This window comes from Peromyscus californicus, unplaced genomic scaffold, assembly GCF_007827085.1.
Source record: "Peromyscus californicus insignis strain IS unplaced genomic scaffold, ASM782708v3 Scaffold_3__1_contigs__length_106647218, whole genome shotgun sequence".
NCBI lineage: Eukaryota > Metazoa > Chordata > Mammalia > Rodentia > Cricetidae > Peromyscus > Peromyscus californicus.
The window spans coordinates 32,246,660-32,272,687 of NW_026294551.1; the positions used below are offsets into that span (position 1 = coordinate 32,246,660).

Genomic DNA, 26,028 nt, shown 5'->3' on the forward strand with positions numbered 1-26,028 from the left:
GAGGAGATACCTCTCTCTCTGAAAAGATCATGGGAAGGGAAGCCCGTGTGTGTGTGTGTGTGTGTGTGTGTGTGTGTGTGTGTGTGTGTGTGTGGTCTGCTTCTATGGCAATCTTTACATGGCTCACTCTTGACAGGTTCGTGTCTTATCCATCTTCTTCAGACCAGACCGGGCACAGTCATTGGCATGCAGTGGTGCTCAGTAGATGTGCACACACTCACCATGGAGGTTTGTGTTTCTAGAATCCAGCATTCCAAGAGCATCTTGGTTAGCATGTTACTTTAACGTTCTGTCCAGGTTTTAGTCTGAGGGAATGAAGGCCACAAAACCATCCATCCTTTTACCAGGAAACTTCTGCTCAGGGAAAGAGCTACAGCCGGCCAAAGGCACTTGTTATGAGCTTCCTGTGCCCCTGGCCAACGGCCCCTCAGGGTTTCCTGAGTTTTAGGTTTCTTCTCTGCCCTTTCTTACCCTTTACTCTTGGCAGTGAGGCTTGGGGGGGCATTAATGTTTGCACCCAGGGACCCAGTCTATGGCCACAAAGGTCTTTATGTCTCATTGAACAGATTCTTGCAGACCCTTCCCCACAGGTCTGAGAATACAGCTCACTGTGGCAGAGCACTAGCCAGACATGAATAAGGACCGAGTTCAGTCATCACTACTGCAAAAACCACCACACAGGTTCCTTTATGGGCCAGGGGGACTTAGTATTGGCTAGAAAACGTGTAATGGAGGGGGCATAAAGGTGAAAGAGGACTGTGGGGATACAGTTTGTGGGTCTCTGCTCTCCTGGCATGTGGTGTTGAATGGTCACATCCCACCCCATCCACTCCACACCTCAGCTCCAATGTCAGAAGACTGGCCGCTCTACCAGCTTTCGGAGGGCCAGACGGAAGTGCAGCAGTCACAGATGACAAGATCCTCTTTACCTTTTAACAAATAGTTTATAAACTTATGTTCATTAGAATTCAGACCAACTGCAGCTGTGCCCAGTTACAGTTGTGCTAAGTCTTGTAAACACTCATCAAATTTCATTCAGTGTGTAAGTCTCTCATGCCATCCTTCCTTTGCAAGCGAACGTCTGTCTCATTAATTCCCTCTGACAGCGTGGGAGATAGTTCACTTCAGCTCAGTCTGCCACTCCCGTCTCCATTCTACATTTGCACCCTCTTTAGAATTCAGGAAAGTAGTTATTTTAGGTTGGATATGGAATGGGGCTAGAAAGAAGGCACAAAGCTCGCCAGGGCCCAGGAGAAATACTTAGAAGTCATCTGCTTCAGGTCTATCCAAACAGGAGTTTCCTAAACTTGGCCTCTGGTTGAAGCCACCCCAGGAGCTTTAAAAACCCACAATTGCCAGGACATCACCCCGGAGGGGAGGGTCTAATTTAAACCTGGGATGCCAGTGGCCATCTTTCGTTTTTTTCTTTTTCCTTTCTTTAAAAAGCACCAGTGTCCACGCTGAAAACCACTGACGCCAATTCCTCATCGCTCTACTCACTCTGGAAAAACAAAAACAAAAACAAAACAAAAACAAAAAAAAAAAAAAAGAACGAGCGCGCAAAAGGAGACGAGGTGGGGGTGAGTGGGGTTCCTCAGAGCCCAAGGCAGTCAGTGAACCAGGAAAGCTGGCACCTGCGCTTTTAGCAGCCCACCGTCGCGGCAAGAAGGTCCAGAAAAATCAGAGCGTGCGGCGATGCTACACACGCAGCCCGGGAAGGGCGGGGATGGTGGGCGGGGATGGCCTGTGCTCCGCCCCTGCACGCCTATCGGCGCGCGGTGCGGGCCCTGACGTCACTCTTGTCAGTGCAGCGGCACATGGACTGCCTGATGCGCTGAGCCCGGCGCTGCGGGGCCGCGGAGCGCGGGGAGCAGCGGCCGCGGCGGGGAGGGGGGTGGGGCGGGACGGCACCGCCTCGGGTGCTCGTGCGAGGGTCCGCGGCCCGCGCTTTGCCTTCTGCTCATCTGCAGCCGTCTACATTTTTTTTTCTTTTCTTTTTTCCTCTTTCTTCTTTTTTTTTTCCCCTTGCAATTTTGAACATTTTGCAAGTCTGAGTGACTGGGAGGCAGGTGAGAGCATCCTGCCCAGGGCCGGAGGATCCCGCGGGCGCTGAGTGAGTGCGCTTGCCCGCCCGGGACTGTCAGCACCGAGCACCCGAAAGTTTTTATTTTTATTTTTTATTTTGATATTTGTATGCTGGTGTATTTACAAAGACAGAGTAATTTTTTTTTTTCTTCCTTGTCTGCAACTGTTTTGAAAGCGAGTACTTTTGGTTGGCAAAGGACGGAGGAAAAAGCTCATCAACATTTCGGGGCGGCGATTGGCCTTCTTTTTAAAAGACAATTGAGTGCATCACGATGGAGAAAATGTCCCGACAGCTCCCCCTGAACCCCACCTTTATCCCGCCTCCCTACGGCGTGCTCAGGTCCCTGCTGGAGAACCCGCTGAAGCTCCCCCTTCATCCTGAAGACGGTGAGCGTTGCCTCGACAGCAGGGCTCAGGGAAGGGACAACACTTCCAGGGACCCCCCCTGCTCTGCCTGGCATCCGAATCTTTCTTCCCCTCGCCTGGCTTTAGTGGAAATTGGGGGCTCACTCATCACTCTTTCTCCTCAATGCAAAGGGGATCTCTCCGGGCAACATTTGAAATAGCGCTGGGGACCTGGCCCGGACTGTCTAGGTCTATCCTGCAACGCAGGTGACAGATGAACTTGACAGGTCTGGATCGCTGCCTAGAGTGACAGGGCATGGGAGTCTGCGGGAGAGTCTTGTCTCTGTGACTGAGGAGGGGAAATGGGGGAGTAGGGCTGGTTAGAGCCTGGGGTCCGAGTGAAGAGCGGGGGTTGGGGGGGGCGCTCACTCGGCAGCCTGGATATTTGGATTGTGTTACTGTTTCCGTTACTGTTTTGTATTGTGAACTCACGCGGCAGGAGCGGAGAGGCTTCTTCTCCCGCAGCAGGGCAATTCACAAAGCGGGGTGGGGGTGGTGGGGGGAGTGGTCTGTCGGCGGGAAGCGGTGCACGCCTCCAGCGCTGACACTTTCCCGGTGCACTCTTCCCGGTGGGAGGGGAGAGCTGAGCAGGCTCACGTGTAACCGCGTGCAGGAGCCGCCTCTGGCTTGAGCCCTTTCTTGGTAAGTCTCAAACCTTCCCTAGGCAACCCTGGCTGGAGCTGGGGAGACAAGGATAGGGTGGGGTAGGGGGGCATGCATGTGAGACCGGGCGGGGAAACCAGCTGATGCCCCACGGATTTGTGTTTTGTTTGGGGCGGATGCAGTTTCTTGCCTTTGGTGGTATCACAGTGACAAAAGCGAATCATGCGGCTCCAGAATAAAAAGTCTTGAAAGATTATTTGGCTGCAAATAGCCTCGGGGTGTTTGCATCATTTTCTCTGGGAGAGAACGCCTGTTGCGTTGCAAGAGTTGCTGGTGCTTGATTGCGCTTCCAGACCCCCCCCTCCCCCCCTCCCCAAACCCGTACCCTTCCTGCGTCTGAAGGAGTAGCATTTGGGAGAAAGCGGATGCGGTGGGCTCTTTGCGGTGGATGTTTTAAGTCTAACTCTCTAATGAGACTGTGGAGGATTTGGAGATTAGAATGAGTGGCAGTGGGGCTGCATATCTCTAAGGAATAAAAACTCAGAAGCAAATTCTGTAATCCTAGATTCCACCCACACCTGAATATTGGCAAAATGCAGAGAGCTTGGTAAAGACCAAATCCGGGGGAGCTGTATTTCCAGGCAGGAAATAGCTGCATTCTTCCATCCTAGTGTAGAATACAGCACCTGTGCAACTGCTTCAGATGGGATGCATCAATGTATACTTTTTTTTTTTTGTAAATTAGGTAATACTTAAATCTTTGGGGAAAAGAAAGAAGAAACCACCGTTTAAAACCGACTTACTCTTTTTGTCCCGTGGCTTTTCAAGCAAATGGATGAGTTTGAAGGTTCTTCCCATCAACCCCCCACTCCCCACCCCCCACCTACTACCCCTCCCACACAGGCCCCTGGCTCCTTCTAAGACAGGAGCCGCCTTATCTTCCTTGTAAATGGGGATAGTTGTAGTCTTGCAAGTTTATTGAGATAATATATGGAAAGGGAGAGTGTAAGAACTAGATATATAGTATTAAGGAGGGGGGGGCTGTTTTACTAAGATTAAGCATGAATACTCTGGCTTATAAATCTGAGTGACCTCAGGTTTTTGCTGTCATCAATTTTTGGAAGATAAAAATCGTGTCAGGTTATTGGTGGTTTCCTTTTAAAAAAAAAATCACATCAGTTGTACATAATCTTGGGTGTTATTTTCCCAGCATAGATTTCAGGGACTTGTCCCTTCAAATAACACACTGAGGACGACTGTTCTCTTGTTTGTATTCCAAATCATCCTGTAGCCCGGTGCTACAGACCGGTGCTTGCTTTCCAAAGTAAATAGGAAGATGTTGAAACTCTAGATCCACAAAAGACAGCATCCAGAGGGCCTCTGGTGCCCCCGAGAAGTAGTTTGGTAACAGATGGCAGGAAAGCTGGTGACCCCTTTTCTCTTCTGTTTTTAAAACAAGGCTCACCTTTGCCTTCTCCTTCAGCATTTAGCAAAGATAAAGACAAAGGAAAGAAGCTGGATGATGAGAGCAACAGCCCGACCGTCCCCCAGTCGGCCTTCTTGGGACCCACCTTATGGGACAAAACCCTTCCCTATGACGGAGATACTTTCCAGTTGGAATACATGGACCTGGAGGAGTTTCTGTCGGAGAATGGCATCCCCCCCAGCCCGTCACAGCATGACCACAGCCCTCACCCTCCTGGGTTGCAACCGGCGTCCTCCACGGCTCCCTCGGTCATGGACCTCAGCAGCCGGGCCTCTGCACCCCTCCACCCTGGCATCCCATCTCCGAACTGTATGCAGAGCCCTATCAGACCAGGTAAATTCTGGAAAGTTCACCCGTTAGATGTGGGGAGTCGGGGGAGGGGGGAGAGATTGGCACAAGTAGGAGACCTTACTTAGCACACCTTCCCAGAGGAGAGGAGGCCTCTCCTCTTTCAGTTCTGAACATCCTTCCTCCTTCAGTGAGCATGCCCAGCCCTCACCTGCAGAGTCAGTTAAATTCGGACTCTATGGACCTGCCCTCAGAAAGCTGGTGTGATTTCAGATCTGGGGTGCAAACCCAGCGTGTTCATTTTAACCAACTCCAAGGAGAATTCTGAGTAGTTGGTTCAGAGGCTACAGTTTAAGATACTCCAGCCTAGAGTTAATGACTGGGCTAATGGGTTAATGTAAACATCCATCCTATCTCCTGCCCCCTCCTCCTGGGTCCCCAAACACAAACATAATAGGATCTTGCTGGATAATTTGAGTAGACCCCAGAAGGCTGGGTTAACCCATATCCGTTCTCTGGCCCAAAGGGGTCAACGCCAGGAAAGGGGTGGGACAGTTATTTGTTTTTTCATTCATCTCGTCTTGTCGTTGACTAAGACCCAGAATCTAAACAATGGCAGGCTTTCCCATTAGCTGAGGCTAAGCCTCTTTCTTCTTAGCTCTCTGTTCCTGGGAGCCAATCTGCCTTTCGGTTCTAGTTTTCACTGTCATCTGTTCACCACATTTATTTCACCTTTATCAAGGCCTGTGACAGGGCTGGGGAGAGAAGCTTCAGGCAATACGTGCTTGTGTGAGGACCAGAATTTGACCCCTAGTGCCCACGTAAAAAAAGCCAGGCATAGTGGCACATTGGTAACCCTAGTGCTGGGGAGGTGGATACCCGAGGATCGCTGAGGTTAGTGGGCAGCCGGTTAAATCAAATCAAACACATGCACCCACATGCACTCCCCCCCATTGAAACAGGCTCACACATATATGCAAATGAACAATGAAATATGTTTTTAAGTGACACAAAAACATTACCTGGAAAGAACTAGCCTTTAAAAATTCCATTGCCAAATAGACAGGGATAAGCACAGACTGAGGCAGCCCTGGATCCATACCTTTAATACTCCACAGCACCAACCAAGAAGGAAGAAAGATCATTGTATGTGCCGGTTCCAGGAACAAAGATTCAAACTGATAAAATGACAGGAAGGTCACCGAACGGAAGGTCTTAGCTGCAGGGAAAGGCAGAAAACAGGACAAGAAGAGACTTGTGTTAGCATTTGCAGCTGAACTCTGTGTCCTCGACTTAGGCAGAAATTTCTGTTACACACAGAGCGGGGCTTAAATGGAAGGGAAGGAGGGGACGGAGAGAGCTCACCTACCTTTCTAGGTTAGTTCTGGAGTTCAGATTCACTCTTTTGTACATCTCTGGGCTTTCAAATCTATTTTACCCCATCTCCCAAATCCACTTTGGTTGATAACTCTAGGCCACGGGTTCTGTTGGAATGAAGTCTTAACCTGCTGTGACCCCCGGAGACAGCATCACCCTCTTGATGTGAATTAGGTGGCTTGCTATGAAGAATGCATAGCTCCACTGTCCTCAGTTTCTTCACTGGGAAAGGTCGCTAGCAAAATACTATGCTGGATATAATGATGTGCCACAGGGAGAGAGCAGAGTCCTAGAGAGTGGACACTGGCACTTCCCACATTCTGCTGCATATCTGAGTGACCTTAGCAATGGCATAGCCTCTTGGAGCCTCAGTTTCCCCTTTAATAGAAAGGTATAATTTCAATTTGATGGAGGCTATTTTGGAAGTTATAGACAATGCACCAAGGTCAGGTGGCTAGCTTCGCGTGTTTTGTTAATTCAAGTGGTTGTGGTTGTTGCTAACTTTCCCTGTTATGACAGTGTCACCTGAAATACCTTCCTAAAGTCACTAGAGACAGTACACAGCCTCTCTCTGGAGGGAAGTATCAGGAGAGTTTGCTCAGTGTCTAGGGTGTTCCTACTGAGAGTGAGAAATTGGGATCTTAGAATTTGAGGCTCAAGTCATTTCTCAGAGCTTCTTAGAGACCACAGTGGTCCATGACTCAGGTGATGGGGATTCCCCACTCAGAGTTGCTGTCCATAGCAAGGAACTCCCAAGTGTCTGTGAGTATCACTTCATTAAGTTACAGAAGAAACATACCAAGGGATCTGGAAAACAACCCCTCCATTTAAATATCCTTTAAAAAGTTAGTCGAATTACATTTGAAAATGATTTTATTCTTCGAATGGAAAAATGCAGTGGTAGTCATAACAAGAAAAAAATCAAAACTCTTTTTTCAAATGACAATAGATAAAAAAAATCACATTCTGCAATTCATACAATGGTGCTCATGATAAAGATGATACTGAGAAATGAAATTCTAGGGGACACGGACTTGATGGATGTGTTATGTCAAGCCAACCAGAAAAAAAAAAAAAAAAAGACCAAGTTCTTGACTGTTCTGCATAGCTCACAGGGCTGACCAGAATAGAAATACCGAGTGAATCTTGAGGAAAGTAAGTCCTCAGAACGGAAGAGCGCAGATGTAGCCATGAGCATTCTGAGAACTGTGTGATTTCAGCCCCAACCGAGATTTCTCAACCTTGGCACTCTCCCTGGAGGACAAGTCTTGTGGTGTACAGCCCTGTGGAGTACAGGATGTTAAAGGATATCCCTACTCTCTCCGTTAGATGCCAGTGGCACCCCACCCTCCAGCCGTGGCAGGTAAAAGTGTCTGCAGTCACCTCCAAACGTCCCCCTGGAATAAAATCTCTCTTAGCTGAGAATTAATGACAGGGACCTTCAACGTAGGCAACAAAATCTAGACTTAATTTAAGCTGCTATCATACAAATGAGGACTTTTTTTTATCCCCTATAATACTCTATGGCAAAACTTTGGGGAAGGTCCAGAGACAATGGGTCGCCAAGAAGAAAAAATATGGATATTAATAAGAGTTTCCCGCACTTTTAGGGGATAGAATGAAGTCACCAGGGTAGCCAGGAGAGATGGTGCAACACAGTTCAGACATTTGCCTTCAACGGCTTGCTCGGTGTGCAGCTTTTGAGTTATGCTCACATAGCATCATGTCGATAGCATTGCGTCACCTGTCTGGGTGAAAGGTAGGGAAGCTAGACAGACAGATCAGGCAGGAGGAGGTGGAGCTTGAGAGTATCTTGGAATAACAAGGTGAGCCTAGTTGGAAACTGTCCATCATGACTGCTCCCCAGACCCTTTCCGTATGTTAGGCATCCTGATCCAGTTCCTCCATGTAGTACTCTAGAGACACATTGAAAGCTGTGATGGTGGTGGTGGTGGTGGTGGTGGTGGTGGTGGTGGTGGTGGTGATGATGATGATGATGATGCCATGGGTTGTCCTGTCCGTGAAGGGAAGAGTGGTGGGTCTTGGATGTGGGGGCCTCAGGGTGTCTGAATGCAGCATGCTGGCTGTTCCCAGCCCAGCAGGATGGCCGAAATGTACGCTTTGCTGTTTGTACATCAGATTATATCAGAGGTCGTGGGGCGAGCATGCTCCTGGCGGTTATGTGCTGGGTACTTGGAAAAATAAGTATCTGTTTGCCCTGAGAATTGAGTGACTGCTTTAAGGAAAGCTGTCCCTTTAGGGACAGTCATCTATATAGCTTTGGGGTGTCCTGCCTCTTTAAGACCCAGATTCAGTTGAGAATTAAGAAGGTTTCTTTTCAGTTCTGAGCCCAGGGACTGAGCTGTGATGAAGGCTGGGTGCACAGAAATGTGAAAATCCTTCTGTGTGGTCACATGTGGGAAGAGAAGGACTTTGAGTGAATGGTACCCAGAGAAGGGAATGAGGACACTTGCTGTGGCTTTGCAGCCTGCAGTTTGTGTCTTCTTTCTGCTTCGTGTCCTTGGTGGTAGGACTCTTGACATGGGAGGGAAATTCCAGCTATGGAGTTTGTGTAATTATGTGGGGAGCTCTGGGCAGGTGGTTTCAGGATTATGGGAAGTCCCACAGAGGAAAATGGGTGAAGCTTGTTTTAAAGGACCTGTAGATCATATCTTTCCCTACCCAGGGTATGTCCATCCACTGGCTGGGAGCCCTGTGAGTGATGGTGTCATGTACAGCACTTTGAGAATCTTGGGAGTTTCTACTTCATTTGGATCAAGAAAATTCTGAAAGGGAGACAAGAAGGCCAGCTTGTTCTGAATGTAGTCTCTTAGAATTACTTATCTTGTCCACCATGCCCTGAAAGGGGACAGACTTAGCCTATTCTCCTGTCCATGTTGCTGACATATACAGAATAGTAATCCCTTGCCTGGGGCAAGAGATATTCAGGGAGGGAAATGGCAAGCAAGGCCGCTTGGCGGTAGGAATGTCGGCTTTGGTACCGGAGGTTGAGGTTTGCATCCTAGACCCACCCTTGGCTTGCCAGGTCATTTTGTGTCTGCTTCTCAACCTCTCTAAGCCCCAGTTTTACGGAGAAATAGAGTGTAGGCTATAAATAATCTTTTCCCCAGGGAGTTTCATCAGGCTTAAACAAGATGAAGCATGGCAAAATGCGATGAAGTGCGGGGCACGGGAAAGCTCGGTGTGAAGTGTCCTTAGGAGAGCAGTGGCGGGGTAAAGGAATGGCGGGGTTCCCTGTCCCCATTCTCCATTTAGGGATTTGTTCGTCTAGTCCTCTTCCCTCTGCAAAAAAAAATAGGACATGCTTTTTTCTTTCTTTTTTTTTTTCTTGTTTCTTTCTTTTTCCCTCAGCATGCCCAACAGTCATTCTTGCAGCTCGTGTGACCTGTCTCTCCCTCCTGGGTTAGAACAAATTACTTCCCTGATGTTAGCCTAGCACTACCATCTCTAGGTGAGCAGCTCCCCTTCTGCCTGTGGGAAACAACCCAGCATCCATCCATCCCCCACCCCTAGGTCTCATGGGAGCCCTGGACACCCTGGCTGCCTGCCTGCAGGACCGTGTGCTCCAGGCACGTGGCCATGCCCTGTGGAGCTTGCCCGACTCTGGGTGGTGTACTGGCTTGTCTTTTTTTTCTTCTTCCCTCCTCCCTCTCGCTTCTCTTCCCAGGAGAACTATTCCAAGTGCCAGTGAGCGATTGCAATCCTGACCCTAGCCTGAGAAAGCTGAGCTCCAAAGGGAGGGCCATTGGCAGGCCAGGGAAACCTGCTAACCTGGCTAGCATCCAAGCCAGCCCCTAAGCCTGGCCCTCTGGCCTGCCTCTCAGAGGCCCTGTCTCCTCTGTCTTTCCTGTACTGTGGCTGTGGGCAGGATTCCTGGAGGCCGGCTGCTGCCAAGGGTCTTGGCAGAGCGTTTTCAGTTCAGCGCTGTGCCTACCAGACTAGAAAAATAGCACTCGAAAGACAGAATTAGGTGGAGAAAAGGGAGAAAATGCAGAACGCCGGAGGGTGAGGCGACAGCCGTGATTTATTATGTGACTCCGACACCTCTCTTCCAACTAGCACTAATCACTTTTACCCAGGAATCATTTTTTATGTCTTAGCAGTGAAAGCGAAGAGGAGAAGGAAGATAGAGGAAGTAATAAGATGGGAAAACACATTAACAGCAACCAGAAGGCGGAGAGGGGCAGGTGGTACAGTGTTTGGTTCTGTAATGTCAGGAACATTCATATTGAATCTTTTTCATCCCTTGTGTTTGACACACATACCCCCCTGCAAACATCTTCACCTAAACCACTGAACCATTATTTTGCCGTGAACTTAAATTCTCTTAAGACCTAATGACCTGGTGGCTCACCACGTATCGTGTGTCTCAGAATCTTCTGGGTCTGAAACATGGATGTCCACATACAAGGTAGCATGGGCTCCAATAAACACAGCCAAGTATGAATCCTGACGCAGCCCCTTCCGGGCTCCCAGTTGATGTCGGGTAAGTCATTTAGGTGATGTGAGCTTCTGTGTTCCCGTGTGGGATTCTGGAATCATCATAGGGTTGTGAAGGTCCTCTGAGGCAGTGCATGGTAGGGCAGAAGCACAGAGCCTGGAACACAGCCACTGTGAGCAGCACCCCCAAGCTCCAGGGAGTGTCATTCTCTTAGGGGATTGAGCCTGAGACTCAGAGAGCCTTCACGCTGCCCTCCTGACCAGAGTTCAGGTCAAGGACTCGGGATCTCTCTTCTGCCCCTCTAGTTTGTCTTACCTGGCCCTCACTTAGCCTCTGGCTTTTATTCAGGTGATCGATCGGTCATGGCTCATGATGACCTTTTCTCATGTCTCCTCGCTCACAGGATTCAAAACCTGAAGCCAGCGAACGAAACGCAGCTTGAAGAAGTGCTTGCTTAGATTTATCTCATGAGTTATTGGCTAGTATATCTTCCAATGCCACAGCCTAATTTTTTTATAGGACGTTTTCATAACTGCCCTTGACCCCAGGAGAAAGGAAAAGCAAGACTTCTTGGAAAAGGAGAGTTCAGTCGGTAGTCCTGGCGACCCGCAAAACTGTTTATTCATCACCCCACCCCCAGGTTTTCCTTTAGTGTATACATCCTCAAGCTTCTTTAACTTCCTTATGCAAGAAGGGCCCAGCATACACAGTGTTTGCCACCAGTCAGCTCTGCTGCCTTTCTCAGGTGATACAGGGATTAGACTGGACCAGAGAAGGTTGTAAGATGCCAGGGCCAGGATGGACAGGCCCAGAAATAGCATCAGGTTTTGTTTGGTTACCATTGTGCTCCTGGGGGAAGACTGATGAGCCAGGATCTGGCTGCTTGTCTCCAGAGGGTGGTCATTTCAGAGGGAAGTTCAAACTTAACAGCACACAGATCAGTACCAGGACCAACTATATCAGTGCCAAGTGATGAGTTTATTGAGGCCTCCAGTGTCTACTGAAAAGAAGAGGATGAAATAGACACGTGTAACATTTAAAACTATGGAAGGGATTAGTGCCAGCCCTAGCTGACAGACCCCACAGGAAGTGCCCCAGGCCTGGCTTCCTAGAAGAGCTGGACCCAGTGCTCAGGCCCCAGAAGAAATGGGAGAGCTAGGTTGGGGAGTGGGAAGTGGAAAGTGGCACAGAGCTGTAGAGGAATGAAGTCCTCAGTGTGCTTGGGCAACAAGGTACAGGTTGAGTGCGGCTGGTCCAGAAGGTTCGTCTGCAGGAGGTGGTGAAGAGTTCTATAGTGGTTGGTCTCCTGGTACAGAAGGTTCGTCTGCAGGAGACGGTGAAGAGTTCTCTCGTGGTTGGTCGCCTGGGCAGCTCCATGCATAGTGGGCTTCAGAGCCTGAACTGTGTTCCGAAGGCAGTGGGGAGCCCCTGGAGGTTCAGGAACAGGGAAACAGCATGTGAACGTTTCTATTTGGGTTCAAGGTTAGATTTGAAACATTTTTAGAAACTTGACAATGGTTTCCTCTGGCAAACTAGGATTTCCTTATTTTTTTTTTATTATTTTGAAAATAAACACTCTCCCTCCAACATCAAACAGCTTTTTAAAACACAATGTTTTAATTGATCTAGATGAAGTAATTTCAAAACACAGGGTTTAAGTTTCACTTGTGAAACCCATAATTTTGGTGATTGGGGGAAGCACTGTCTGGCAAGAAAATAGTTGGAGGGATTTGAATGGTTTAGAATTTAAATGTCCAAAAGCAGAGCTGGCCTCAACGGAGTAAAAAATAGATTTTAATAAACTCAGCCCATTAGTGTTCATTGCTTTTAAATGCCTCTATTTTATACGGATTACTAGGTTTGCAAACAAGCATATTGAACCAATTTTTATGAGCGCATTTGTGTGTGTGTGTGTGTGTGTGTGTGTGTGTGTGTGTGTGTGTGTGTGTGTGTAGGTGTAGGTGTGTATGTGATTATATGCAAGTGTGGGAGGAGCGAATGCCTCAGTGATACAAGCAGTCCTTGATCATAAGGGTTAACTGCAACAGTAATAGCAAGCTAAAAACAATTAACCAAGTTTCTGGTCAGGTTCTTAGTTTTACTTGAGAACTGAAGGAATCATCATTGCACTGTCGCATGCTTGTTATCTGACCTTGTATTTGTGGCTCCCAGCTTCCCTGAAACCAGAATAAACCGTGCCTCCTGTTTATAGCATCCATATGTATTGGGGGGGGGGGGGTGTTCTTGCTAGAGAAGGCTTGGTGGGAGGCGTTGGGATGGCGGGTAGGTGCTGCATGAGACAAGCATGAAATGACATCTTTGGGTCCCCCTAGATGGTGCACATATCAAGCTAGCATTACAGGAGACTGGACGGTTTACGGCAACCCAAACCAGTGACCTTAAGTAAAAATAAGTAAGTTAGAGGCTATTGTACAGTTTCACTTCCGGCCACATGCAGTGGACAATCCCCAGGATGAGTCTACTAAAGAAGAAATTATCCAGTGCATGCTTCTGTTCCCCTGTGACTGTATACATGAAATTTTCTATAATGTTTGTGTTCCTTCTTTTCTGACACTAACCAATATCATTGCCATCTGAAATCACCATCTACCCAGTCTCATGTCCTCTCCTGAAAAAAAAAAAAATGACTGGGCACACCAAGTTCCAAAAAGTTTTACTTTTAAAAGTTTAATCTGGCGTGTTTATTATTGTTATGATCGATGCACGAATGCTTTGAAATCTGCCGGTCTTATAATGAGGTGTGGTGGGTGGCTAATGGAAACCCCTTGGCACTCCAGTCTTTCCCCATAGACCCTGAATTCCTAAAAAACAATGAGTGCGTACTACAGAAAGATGCTCATGGGACCCACAGCACTAAATCATCTGTGACAGAATGTTCTTGCAAAGAGTGGAATTGCATAAATGGATCGGCAGAAATAAGTGCTTTGGCAGAAGTCCTTGAGTGCGGAAGAGCGCTGTTTGCTCTTCTAATTAGCTCTGGGTAGCAGTCTTCCCTGATGTCTTCGCTGAGGAACCCAGGCTGAGATCTCCTTAATGGTCTAGTAGAGCTGCCATATATTTTTTTTGAATTTGTGTGTGTGTGTGTGTGTGTGTGTGTGTGTGTGTGTGTGTGTGTGTGTGCGTGCATGTATGTGTGCATGGGGGAGTCAGAAGAAAACTCAGATGTCAACCTCATACAGTCCACTTCCTTTGAGACATAGTCTCTTGTTGGCCTGAGCTCACCAATTATGCAAGACTGGCTGGCCAGGGATCCCAGCAATCCCCCTGTCTTTGCTTTCCGGGTGCTGGGATTGCAACCACACACCACTGGCTTTTTATGTGAGTTCTGGGGATCCAACCCAGATCCTCACGTTTGTGAGATAAGCACTTTACCAGCTGAACTAGCTCCCCAGCCTGAGGGCTACTACTGTCATTGGAAAGGGTTAAGAAGACGCTGTCCATCCATGCCCACGGAATGCCTCTTGAGTTGAACTGGTGAACGAGAAAGAGGAGAGTTTTCCAGTGAGGGAAAGGATGCCACAGGGCCCTGAACCATGGGATTTAGTGCTGGAAACCAGATGGGCAAGATCACCCAGGTACGCAGCAGTCAGCTTAGCCAGGACAGAGATCACCATACCCCTAGGTATTATACAAGCTCTGTTAAGGATGTGGGCAAAGAAAGCCCCATGCTTGGCACAGAAGACTTAATTCATCTTACTCATTATGAACATACCTTGCATTTTGCTCAAGAGAACTGTGAAACAAAGGAAGAAGCACTCTCGAATTCAATCACAATAGCATTGCTTTACTTTCCATATATATATATTTGGTTTTTTTTTTTTTTTGGTTTTTCGAGACAGGGTTTCTCTGTGTAGCTTTGCGCCTTTCCTGGGACTCACTTGGTAGCCCAGGCTGGCCTCGAACTCACAGAGATCCGCCTGGCTCTGCCTCCCGAGTGCTGGGATTAAAGGCGTGCGCCACCACCGCCTGGCTATATTTGGTTTTTTTGAGACAGGGTTTCTCTGTGTAGCTTTGCACCTTTCCTGGAACTCACTTGGTAGCCCAGGCTGGCCTCGAACTCACAGAGATCCGCCTGGCTCTGCCTCCCGAGTGCTGGGATTAAAGGCGTGCACCGCCACCCACTGCCCGGCACTTTCATTATATTTTAAAAATTACATTTACTTGTTTAATTTAGTGGTGTGTGTGTGTGGTTTCTGTGTGCACGTATGTGAGGGCTTACTGTGTGACACAGTTCATATGTGGAGGTCTGAAGACAGCTTCCACAAGTTGCTTCTTTCCTTTTACCATGTATGCCCTGAGATCAAGTTCATATTGTCAGACTCAGCGAGTGCCTTTACCCAGGGAGCCATCCTGCTGCCCTAGGATTGCTTTTAAAAGTCCCAAAGCCCTGGAAAGACCCAGGGGGGAAGGTAGAAAAGTAAGAAAGAAGAGAATGTAGAGAGAAACAAAGTCTGGGTAGACGTTCTGGGGATGACAGCCATCCAGGGCCAACTTTATAAGAACTGCATAGGTTTTGTTTCATTACAATTGAGGGTTGTTTTTTTTTTTTTGGTAAGATTTATTTATTTATTATGTATACAGTGTTCTGCCTACATGTATGCCTGCATGCCAGAAGAGGGCACCAGATCTCATTACAGATGGTTGTGAGCCACCATGTGGTTGCTGGGAATTGAACTCAGGACCTCTGGAAGAACAGCCAGTGATCTTGACCTCTGAGCCATCTCTCCAGCCCACAATTGAGTTCTTTATACTGACCTACATTTTCAGGGAATCCAACAGTTATATTTCTTCATAGAATCTGCAGTAGGCTTAAATGGCCAGCAACATGCATGGAAATGAACAATTTTTAAAAAGCTTTGATCTGTATAAAAATACATTTCATTTTTAGCTTATGAGTGAAACTTGCCCAAATAGTGAAGGCCAGTTAAAAGTATCCAGTTATTATATTCCTTAGATGTTTGAAGGTGTACTGTATGTAGTAGTGTGGGTATTTTATCAACTAGACATAAACATTTGAGTCTGCTTGCGTCTGTTTCTCTTTTTTGACTTTCGGCTTATCAGGTGGTAGCATTGCATTGACTTAGATTTTATGATCATTTGACCTTGAGTCAATGATACAGAAATTTGCATTCTTTGTTTTTGTATGTGTATAGTATGTGCATGTGTCCACTGTGTGTGTATGTAGAGGCTGGAGACTATATCAGATATCTTCCTCTATGGCTCTCTCCCTCATTTTTTGAGACAGTGTCTCTCACTGAATGTGGAGCTCACTGATTCTGCCAGAGTAGCTGGCCACTGAGTCCCAGGGTCCTCCTGCCTCTCCCTTGTCAGTGATAGGATTACGCATGTCCGTTATCGTACCTGACTTTGATGTGGGTGCTGGGATTACAAACTCGGGTCCTTCAGCTTGCACAGCAAACGTTTTACCTACGGAACCATCGCCTGTGTCTCTTTATGAAGAAAGCATTATGAAAACATAATTTGGGGAGCACTTGGCCTTACCTGAGCAGGAAAAAGTCTTTTAGGACCTTAACCATGAGCATCTGCATTGACCTTCTTAACCACGAGTATGTATTAGTGAAGCCAAAGGACCTCTGACGTGGAGGTGGTTCTGGGTCACATTTGTGTCCCCTCCACATTGCTGCTCTTTGTCTCGAGCTGCCCCCTCCAGTGCTATTTTAAAGTGTTTTATACTTCTATACAAAAATTCCATACAAGGACCTAAAAGCCAAATACCTTTTTTTTTCATTGATTTGTTGTCAGAGAGGATGTCATAGACAATTCCCAAAGATAATGTTGTTGTTGTTTTTTTCTTGAATTTTACTAATAAAAACTCACCTGTCAGAGCCACTTCTCAGTCATCCTTTTTTTTTTTTTTTTTTTTTTTTTGGTTTTTCAAGACAAGGTTTCTCTGTGTAGTTTTGGTGCCTGTCCTGGAGCTCACGCTGTAGACCAGGCTGGCCTCAAACTCACAGAGATCTGCCTGCCTCTGCCTCCTGAGTGCTGGGATTAAAGGCCTGCGCCACCACTGCCCGGCTCAGTCCTCCCTTTTTATTGAGAAGCGATTGCTAAACTTCCGCCCTGGACTTCTGCCTTGACTCCACTGTTTACCAGCAGCAGACGGCCTCTGCCTTTATTTCCTGCGTTGTAAGAGAATGGAAATAGCTGCTTCCAGGACCCCGGGAGGAGCCAGCGAGGCCGTATATAGGAAGGCACGTCTTACCTACATGACAGATGGTGGCTTCCAACACTCTTGTTTCTGTTATACAATCATTGTTTCTCCTCTTCTCACCTATGGACACTTATGTGAGAACACACCCGTGTGAGTGAGGTGATGGATGGACACTGTTCCACACCTGTTGGGCCAATATAGGAAAGAAAGGGCTATGAAGAGGCGGCAGAGAGGTGACCCTGTGTGCATTTGCGCCTGTGGGAAGAAGCACACGTTTGCAGTTCCATGACTGATCTTATTGCCGTTGGCCCTTCAAGACATCACATGATTTCCTGGCTCCTCCAATCCACATCTTTGAAGCCGGAACTTGTATTCACCTGTATCCTCCACCCTGCCATCCTCCAACACTGCTGCAGTACGTAGAGGGAAAGAGAGCAGAGATATGTGTCTCTTTACTCTTGAGCCTTTTACCATGACGGGAGATTTGTGATGCTCCCTTCTGTCTTCTTTTGGGGGGACACCTCTGAGTCATAAAGGAGAGATATGGCTGCTCTCCATTTGGGGGGTGACACTCTTGTTAATGGGAATAAACAGGACAGTGGGTTTCCAAAGCCAGCATCCCCACAGGCCCATGTTCCCCTTCATAGGAATCTCTTCAGTGCTATTTGGGGAGCACCGTGTCAGACAGGAAGGTGACTAGAAAAGCTTGCACAGGAAATGCTGCCCTTTTCTTGACATGAGATGGAAACATAAAGGGATTGCTAGAAACAATTATTAAGAAAAGTGATGAACCTGATATGTCTTTGCTTTCATACCACATGAGAGGTGTGAGGTTCTCGGCGTATTTATTGGCACCCTGTCATGTGCTGCATGCACATGTGGATGAGGCAGGGTAAAGCTAATGGAGGTACAGCAACGCAAAGGGGTTACACAGCATTACAACACCAGACCTAACACGATGTTCCCCTCTTAAGAAGGATGTTGCTTTCATCCCAGCTAAAGCCCCCTCATCAGATCTTCTCATCCTCTCAAGCGTCTCTGGCCACTCCTTTTACAAAAGATTAGATCTAATCCTCCTAAATTTAAACTAGCAAAATGCAATATGGAATCATTGCCATATGCATAAGGGCTTTTTATCCTGTGTGTGTGTGTGAGTGTGTGTGTGTGTGTGTGTGTGTGTGTGTGTGTGTGTGTGTGTGTGTATGTGTGTGCGCGCACGCTCTCGCAGATGCATAAGGAGGCCAGAGGTTGCCCTAAGTGGCTCCCTCAATCACTCTTCACTTTATTTACTGAGGTGGTATAGTCACCTTGCCCAGTGGATCCCAACTCTGCTTCTGGTGTCTGAACGCTGGTCCTCATGCTTGGAGATCATGTACCTGTCGAGCCATGTACCTCTGTAGCTCCCATGATGTGGGTAAGCCGGGGGCGTGCTAAGGATTTCATGTAAGAGGGGGAGAGATTTACTCATACTAAGCATGAGCGTGCTTCTTGGAATTTAGCCTCTTCCTAGGAGGGTTGAATGTTGGAAATGCTTTGCCAAAATACTTCTTTTGTTCTCTATCAGCCCTTCCATCTTGACTACAGGCAGCTTAAAAATAAGTTGGGCATATCTGAGTGGCCAGAAACCATGGCAATCAGGATGAAATCATTATCAAGGCAGAAATAACAAGCTTTGATAAAGCTAGCCAGAGAAATGGTCCTGAGAGCATCCACACACTTGTATGGACCCTTATGTCACCAAATTAGATTGGATTTGAAACCCCAGCTCTTATAGGAAGCCATGAAAAGTTGAGCCAATTCTGAGCTCTGCTCTGCCCTTCTCCTCTAGAAATGGTGGCCTGTTTCACAAAGTTGCCATGGGGGTTAAGTTACATTAAACATGATACCCGTGAAACAGCCTGGGGCTGGGCCTCCTTAAGAGTTGTGACTGTCATTTTAATTCAGAGTCACATTCTATTGTTAAAAGAGAACTTTCTAAAATGAGTGTGTAGTTCCTAGCTTTGGAGTATCAGTTTCAGGTTGCTAGACTGAGTCTTTACAAGTTCCCTGATGCTTGCTTGGGGACAGGAAGCGATCTTGTGTGTAATTCTTCTGTGTGACTAGTTATAAGAATCGTCTTATGCTAGCCACCTCTCTGGGTTTTACTTCTTTGTTTGTAAAAGGACAACAATGCATGTCTTCTATGTGTCGTCTAGAAGCCAGTTAGAAAGTGGACCAAACAAAGCTCAGCGTGAAGTTCAAACTGGGTTGGCTGTATTATTTCCATTGGATTTGAAATGGCCAAGGGGGAAACGTGTAGCAAAAACACTTCAAAGGTAGCATAGCCCCGAAGAACGAAGAACTTGGAGTCAGCCGATCCAGGCTTGGCAGCCGCTTTGGCAGAATGACGGTATATGTTTTTGGACAGGTGACCACTGCTCTCAAGGCCCCAGCGTTCTTGTCTGTGAAATGCAGGTGCGGGTTTTAACTTTGTGATTCTGTGTGCTTAGACTCCTCTGAGCTGTGACACTAACAGTCACATTTTGGGGACAAAACAAAACAAAACAAACAAACAAAACAATTTCTTAAAAGCCTCTTGGAGTCATGGTGCCAGGGAAACGGGTTGAGAACCTGCCAGCCTGCCACTCCTCAGAGTGGATGGTGTTTAAAAACTGAAGCTTTAGTGCCGGGCATTTGACACCGTTTGAGGTGGGGAGACAATTAAAGTGGGTTAAAAACAACCTCGATTCTGGATGAAAACCACTGGTTTCTTAAACATTCCGGAGCTACTCTGAACCTCAGTTATCTGTCTGGAATCGTTGCTCCAAGGGTTGGCTACATCAGCAGTGGTTCATCAGCCAGACAGCTTACAAGGCAGAGGGGGAGGGGGAGTGTCCTCAAGGTCCTCAGCTACCTCTTTTGATGGCAATTTTCCCATCTGGGCTTCAGCTGCTCTTTGGTGTGTCTGAAGGCAGGTTTCTAGGACTGCTCATGGGGGTAAGTTTCATCTCACAACCTGGAACGTTACCTCGAAAGATTCGGAGGCTCAGCCTGGATCAGTGGAAACAAAGAGTTTTGGGATTAATTAGCAAGGTCTGCCATGCTTAGGTGTGGCAGTACTAGTGCCAGATATTTGTGCCCCCCCCCCCCCGCCGCCGCCGCCGCCGCCGCCCCCAGAGCAGGTTGGGAAGATCCTCTAGGTCGTGTCCCCTCCACTGGGCAGCAGATCAAGGACTTGGGCCAGTGTTGTTTCCGGTGTCATGGAAAAAAAAATGTTTTCCAAGCCTCCAGCAGGTTCTGTTTTATTCTCTAGGGGAGGTTTATTCTAGTTAAGTGAGCAGAGAGAATGGAAGAAAGGAAGTCTGTTGATTCTGCTCCACAGTCACAAGACAGGAGCTGCAAGGTCAAGAAAGTTGGAAACTCCACTGTGTAATCTGTGGAAACTCCAATGAAGACCAGGCAAGGTGCCCCCTGGCCCAGCAAAGGCCACCACAGACCACAGATCTTGCCTGCCTCTGGCCAGAAGGTCAAGGCTACAAATTCCCTGGACACTAGGCCTTTGGTAGGCAATCAATCATACACTCCACATCCAATGGCCCTGGAGAATTTGCCAGTTCATTTAAAACTGAGGATACCTTTCAGTTATTCATGTTGATGGAACAGAGCATCTGAGGTCTGTTTCTCTCCAGTTTTGGAATGTGATTTATACTTTTATACTGTTGATCTGCTTTCCCGGTGATGTTTGAGCATTTCAGATTTTTTTTTTTAAAGAACAGTGGAGGGGGTGAGAAGTGCTTTTTTGCAGCTCTCAATGTGTTTCTCATAGCCAGCCAAATGTCTCCGAGTCTCCTCACTTTAAGCCCATGAATGGTACCATTGGAATCCTAACACCTACCTTGTATTGCATTCTTACTATGTGATCCCTGGGATCCTGGTAACTGTGCGGAAAAAGGGTATGTATATTCGGGAGGATGTTGGGCAGTGTTGGGAGAAGGGACTGAAGGCTAAACATTGTCTGTGAAGAATCCACTAAAGACCTCACAGAGTGGAGAGTGGCCCTGACTTCCTTTGTTCCTGCTGCTTCCTGTTATTTTCCAATGACTGCACTTGAGCTCTGCATACAATTAACTTTCAATTATCCTGAGCCTGATTAGTCAGTTTGCAGATTAACTAAGGTGAGGGCTCACCTGGGCCTGCGAGGTGCTCTTCAACTCAGTTGCTCTTGCTGATTAATTAGTTGGTTATGGCTGATTGCCTGCTCTAGGATTCGGAGACTCTGGGACTGGGCTACTTACAGCAGAGGAGGGCGGTCAAGGGGCAGCTTTGTCCACGACCTTTGACTTTCTTCAGCCGGAAGTCTTCACCAGTCATGGAAAGCTCGGAATTCTCCAGCCCAGTTCCCCAGAGGTTCAGACATTCCCTGGGATCCTGCTCTTGGGCCCTCACCCCACCTTGTGTTTCAGGCAACACACTTTCCAAACTGGGAAATCTAAGTTGACCACGGGTTGCTGTGAATGGGAAAGTCATTGTGATTAGAAATCTAATATGCTAAAAGTAAGCCCGGGACTCAGCAATGGGGACTGCCAGCCCCCTCTTCCTCCTCAGGCTGTAAACCTCCCCTCTCCCCACATGTAGACTGACAGCCCCGGATCACTAAGCACTGGATCCCAGCAGAGGTCTGTGGAAGTTAAGGCCATGGGGACAATGGAGACAGGGGCTGCAGGCTCCTCAAGGTCCCGATCTACCCAAGGTGATTGTTTAGGATGCTTGTGATTGGATATCATTGTTGTCCTAGGTGACCACATTTGCCTAAGTCCCTGTGGGGTGAGAGGGCAGACATACGTAAGTTGGCCATACCTTACACAAGGTCAGAATAAACCCTGTAACCTGGCATCAAGCTCTCACCACATCTGGGTTTGGGCAACAGATACCTTGAGTCTTAGGTAGATTCCAAACCTTGAGAAAGTGTCCACTGAGGATTTAGGTCTGTGGATCACAAAGAAAGAGGGGACACACACACATCGTATTTGATGGGGTTCTGTGAATTGCCCTCACTGCTCAGGCAGCCCTCACCGGAGCACCTGACTCTGTCTTCCTCTCTGGGTTCTCATTTCACATTTCCCAGACGTTGGCACCGTGGGTCCAGCATCTGCCGCCTCTTTCTAGCCAGGCCCGTCGATATCTCTGGTCCTTCATGTTTTCCCGGGGCTGTCAGTGTGTGTGTACAGTCTAGAGATCACATTTTATTAACACAAAGAAATCTGCTTGGGCTGCCTGGTTTTGCAGTCACGTGGAGAGAAATGTGTTTCCTTGGTCCGCCAGCCTGCAGCTCTCTGTGCAAAATACAGCAGAGAGCCGGGCACCGGGCCAAGCTTACATTTCACTTCGGAACACACTTTCGAATCACTCCTTGGCAGAACATCCCTGGCGGTGTCTATTTGGGGAGTAAGTTAGAGAAGTGTTGTTTTTCTCTTAGGAGTGTGTCAGGAGATAGGACCTTTAGAGCGTGTTTTACTTTTCCCATCCTCACATCTTCAGGGTGCCCAGATATCTATATGATCCAGCAAAAGGCTGTAACATCAGGAGAAAGAGAAGCCCCCTTTTGTCCCTGGCTGCCCTGCAAAATCAGTAAACACAGCCAACACTGCCTGGGCTGGAGAAACTTAGGCCAGGGTAACAACATCAAAAGCTAAGTTCTGCAGCTCCGGGGGCAAAGGGGCTCCTCTCCCAGATAAAACAACATTGTTGTCCAATTCTTTCATTCCAAAAGATCTGAGACTTCCCTACAGTGGGACCTCAGCCAGCCAGCCAAGGAAGGAACTCCAGCAAGCCTTTGGAATGGTAAATGCTATGAAAATAAACAAACAGACCTCTTCCATTCCCTTCTCCCTCCCTTGCCTATTTTTATTCCCCCCCCCCCCCACCTCCCCGTCGTTCTCCAGCACACTGCAGTACCCTGCTTGCTCTATACTGCTCCTTTCCCCACCTCCATATTCTCCGGGACTGCGCTCACTAGTCTGCCTTCAGTAAAACAAAGTGCCTAACTTCGAAACTGAGGAATCAGAAGAAAGGAAGTCTAATTTGAGTAATCTTCCTCAGTTGCCTCATGCTCTCTTCTTGTAAAGTGACAACCTGAAGCCGAACTTGTGTCTGAACGACGAAGTTGGTTTGGGAATTTTAAATCTCCTTTAAGAAAGATCAGAATGGCTAAAAGACATTTGCTGGCATAGTATGGACCTCTCTATTCCCTAATGAGCTAGACCCCTCTCCGTGAAAAGAAACTCTGTCTTTGCCCTCACCCCCACCCAGAAGCTACGTAAGGATTTTTCAAGGGCCAAGCCTTGCTCTCATTCTAACATTGGAAATTTGGGAAGGTTGCACTTTCTGTCAGTACTGTGTGGCCAAGCAGCAACTGATGGGGACCTAGAGAACCTTCCTTGGCGGATGCATGTGTCTGGCTGCGGTTTCCTAGGCCAAGTAGCCCCTGGGAGCCGCCGCCCGCCCCCCTCCTCTCGTCGAGGATGCCTAGACTCTCAGAGCCAGGCTGCAGCTTCTTGCTGGCCAGCTCCTGGTGAAGCCTTTGCTTGCTTTGCAGAAGGCAGGTGCCAGAGACCCATCCACCCTCCCGGAAACCTGTTGGTAATTAGCTTTAAAAATAATGCCAGGGTTCGCACATGGCTGCTGGGTGCGTTAACTCAGTGGGGAGGAAAGAGAGTGCTGCTTCCAGGTGGGGTTAAATCAGGTTATCCAGGAGATGATGTCACCTTGTGCCTTCCAAGAGATCTGTCTGCAAGTGTCGAGGAATAGTGGAAGGTCAGAAATCTATTCAGAGCCACGCCCCCTTCTCTTCATATATGAGACTGGGACATTTTTAAGTCTTGCTTTCTCTTTGAGGAGACTGGAGATTGAACCACGGTTCCGTATGTTCTGAGCATACACTTTACCACTGACAGGCACCCTCAAACCTGTCACATTGTTGGTGGGGGCAGGTGGGGGGGTACTTGACAAAATCTCTGAGAGAGGATGGGGAGTTGGTCACTTGTCAACATCAAGCGTCCATTCTCCACTGTGAATGTGTGGATTATCTTTTCAGTGTACTTAGCCTGGTAAATGAATACCTGGATAGTTACTATTTGCCACTTAGGGAAAGACCATTGACCTCTATCCCACTTAGGGAGTGTTTGGGGAATGTAATTTCATTTCACAAGTAACAATGTATATCTTTGGAACATTATAACAATAGGACAATTATTATTCAGACAGTGCCTGGACTAAGAGAATCAGCCATTAAGGTTGTAGGACTGGGATTGTGTCCCGCCTCTTACCAGTGTTAAACTTGAAGCTTGCAAGATTTTTGCCTTTTCATAAGAAAAGATTTGTGGAAACTGATCTCCTAGGCTCCCCAAAGCTCTCCATGCTTCCTAATGAGACCTTGCCAATCCTTTGACTAGGTTTTTGTTGATAACTCCTCAGCACATGTTTTCCACCAGAATTGGTAGCCAGGAATCAGTAGGTGAATGAGTGAAGGATACATCCAAGACCCCTGCTTTTGTTAGAAATGGCTTTAAATGGATGTTGGTGCCTGTAGAATTTTTTTTCCAACACGGTAGGTGTTTACGAAGGTCCTGATGGTGCAGTGAGCCGCTGGGTGTTCCTGAGCCGGTGGGTCTCGGAGGAGGTCAAGTGTAGTCTCTCCCCCCCCCCCCCGCCCCCGCTGCTGCAATGACAGGCCCTGGGATCCTCCGCGCATGACACTTTCCTGATCTGCTTTTGTTACATGCCATTACCTTCTGATTGATTGTACAAACAGGCAAGAAAGAAGAAACCTCTGAGAGTAGAGAATTTCGATGCTTGCAAATCCAGGTGGATATCCAACTCCAGTTCTCCACCTTTTCATCACAGAGACATGTCTGGAAGTCAGCCGCTCCACCTGCATGTGCCCAGATCCCCTGTTAAGATTTCTTAGAACCCACCCAACAAGTTCTTAGCTGGGATTTAACTGGGTAAATAGACAGCGTGGGCTGAGGGAAGAGGATGTGCTTTTCTTTTCTTTTTAAGTAACTATCTACCAAGGGTTAAGAAAATGGCTTAATTGGTAATGTCCTTGCTTTATAAGCATTAGGACCTGAGTTCAAATCCCCTACTACCCACATAAAAAGCTGATGTAGTCACACACACACACACACACACACACACACACACACACACACACACACACACCAAGTTAAACTTCTTTGATTAATAGATAAAGGCAAGCACTTCTCTATAGACATGCCATTTGCAGCTTCTTTGTGTGTAGGGTTTGACTGGTTTACAAAATGGTGAGTCTCTCCACACCATCCAACGGTTGACATGGGAACAGACGTGCCCAGTGCTGAAGAGAACCACTTCACAATTTAGCTGCGGCCACTACTGCAGTGCCCCCCTAGGTGGAGGGGTTAGCTGCTTCTTTCAGATGTCCTCAGTCCTCCCTGCATCCATCCTGAGCCTGCCATCCCATCCCACGGGGCCATGCCAGGGAGTGGAATGTGAGTCTCCGGCAGCAGCTGGAGTCATTCATCCTTCCCACGTGCACCATGCCTCGGTTCATCCACTTGTTAAGGAGAGGAATGGACCTCTCATCCTGCCAGGTCGAGGTAGCAGAGTTCTTTAGATTGGGTACGGCAAAACATTATCCACTCACTATTATAGTCACGTGGGAATCCAACTACGACAGGTCAGGGCCTTAAGAACTTCTGTTCTCGCAAAAGAAACGCTTCATTTTTCAGACCAAACTGTGATGACTCTGTTTCATCTCTCCTAGAAGTGTGCTTTCATTTTATCACTAAACATGCCTGATTTCAGCCCCAGTTTGTGGGATTCTGCATTCCCTTTTGTTTATACTGTGTCGGGGGGGGCAAGAGACTGATTGGCCTGGGCTGCTTCTGTGCGCCACTTTGGGATGCAGGAAGGTTCTGTCTTGAACAGTATGGATAGACCCCCTTCTCAGGAGCCAGAGAAGCAGACAGGTAAATAAGCAGAGCCCCCTTAGTGGAAGGGCTGAGTGCAGACTCGAGACACAAGGAAGGCAGTGGAAGGGCCACTGGGTATGGCAGCCATACTAGGCAATAGCTGGTCATCATCGTGCTCCATTGATGGGGGACAGAGCTT

General features: G+C 47.7%; 1 protein-coding gene across 3 annotated transcripts in view; it reads left to right on the top strand.

The window, feature by feature from the left end:
* The first annotated feature begins 1,865 nt into the window (after nucleotides 1-1,865).
* Hlf (HLF transcription factor, PAR bZIP family member) overlaps nucleotides 1,866-26,028 on the top strand; it is a 57,577-nt gene continuing 33,414 nt past the window's right edge. The window contains exons 1-2 of one of the 3 annotated variants that reach the window (XM_052755977.1): nucleotides 1,866-2,472; nucleotides 4,577-4,912. In XM_052755977.1, coding sequence (XP_052611937.1) covers nucleotides 2,358-2,472; nucleotides 4,577-4,912 — 451 coding nt within the window. In that variant the 5' untranslated portion in view covers nucleotides 1,866-2,357. Of the gene's footprint in view, nucleotides 2,473-3,007; nucleotides 3,133-4,576; nucleotides 4,913-26,028 lie in introns of those variants that run through there. The other 2 variants (XM_052755978.1, XM_052755979.1) reach the window with 2 other exon arrangements.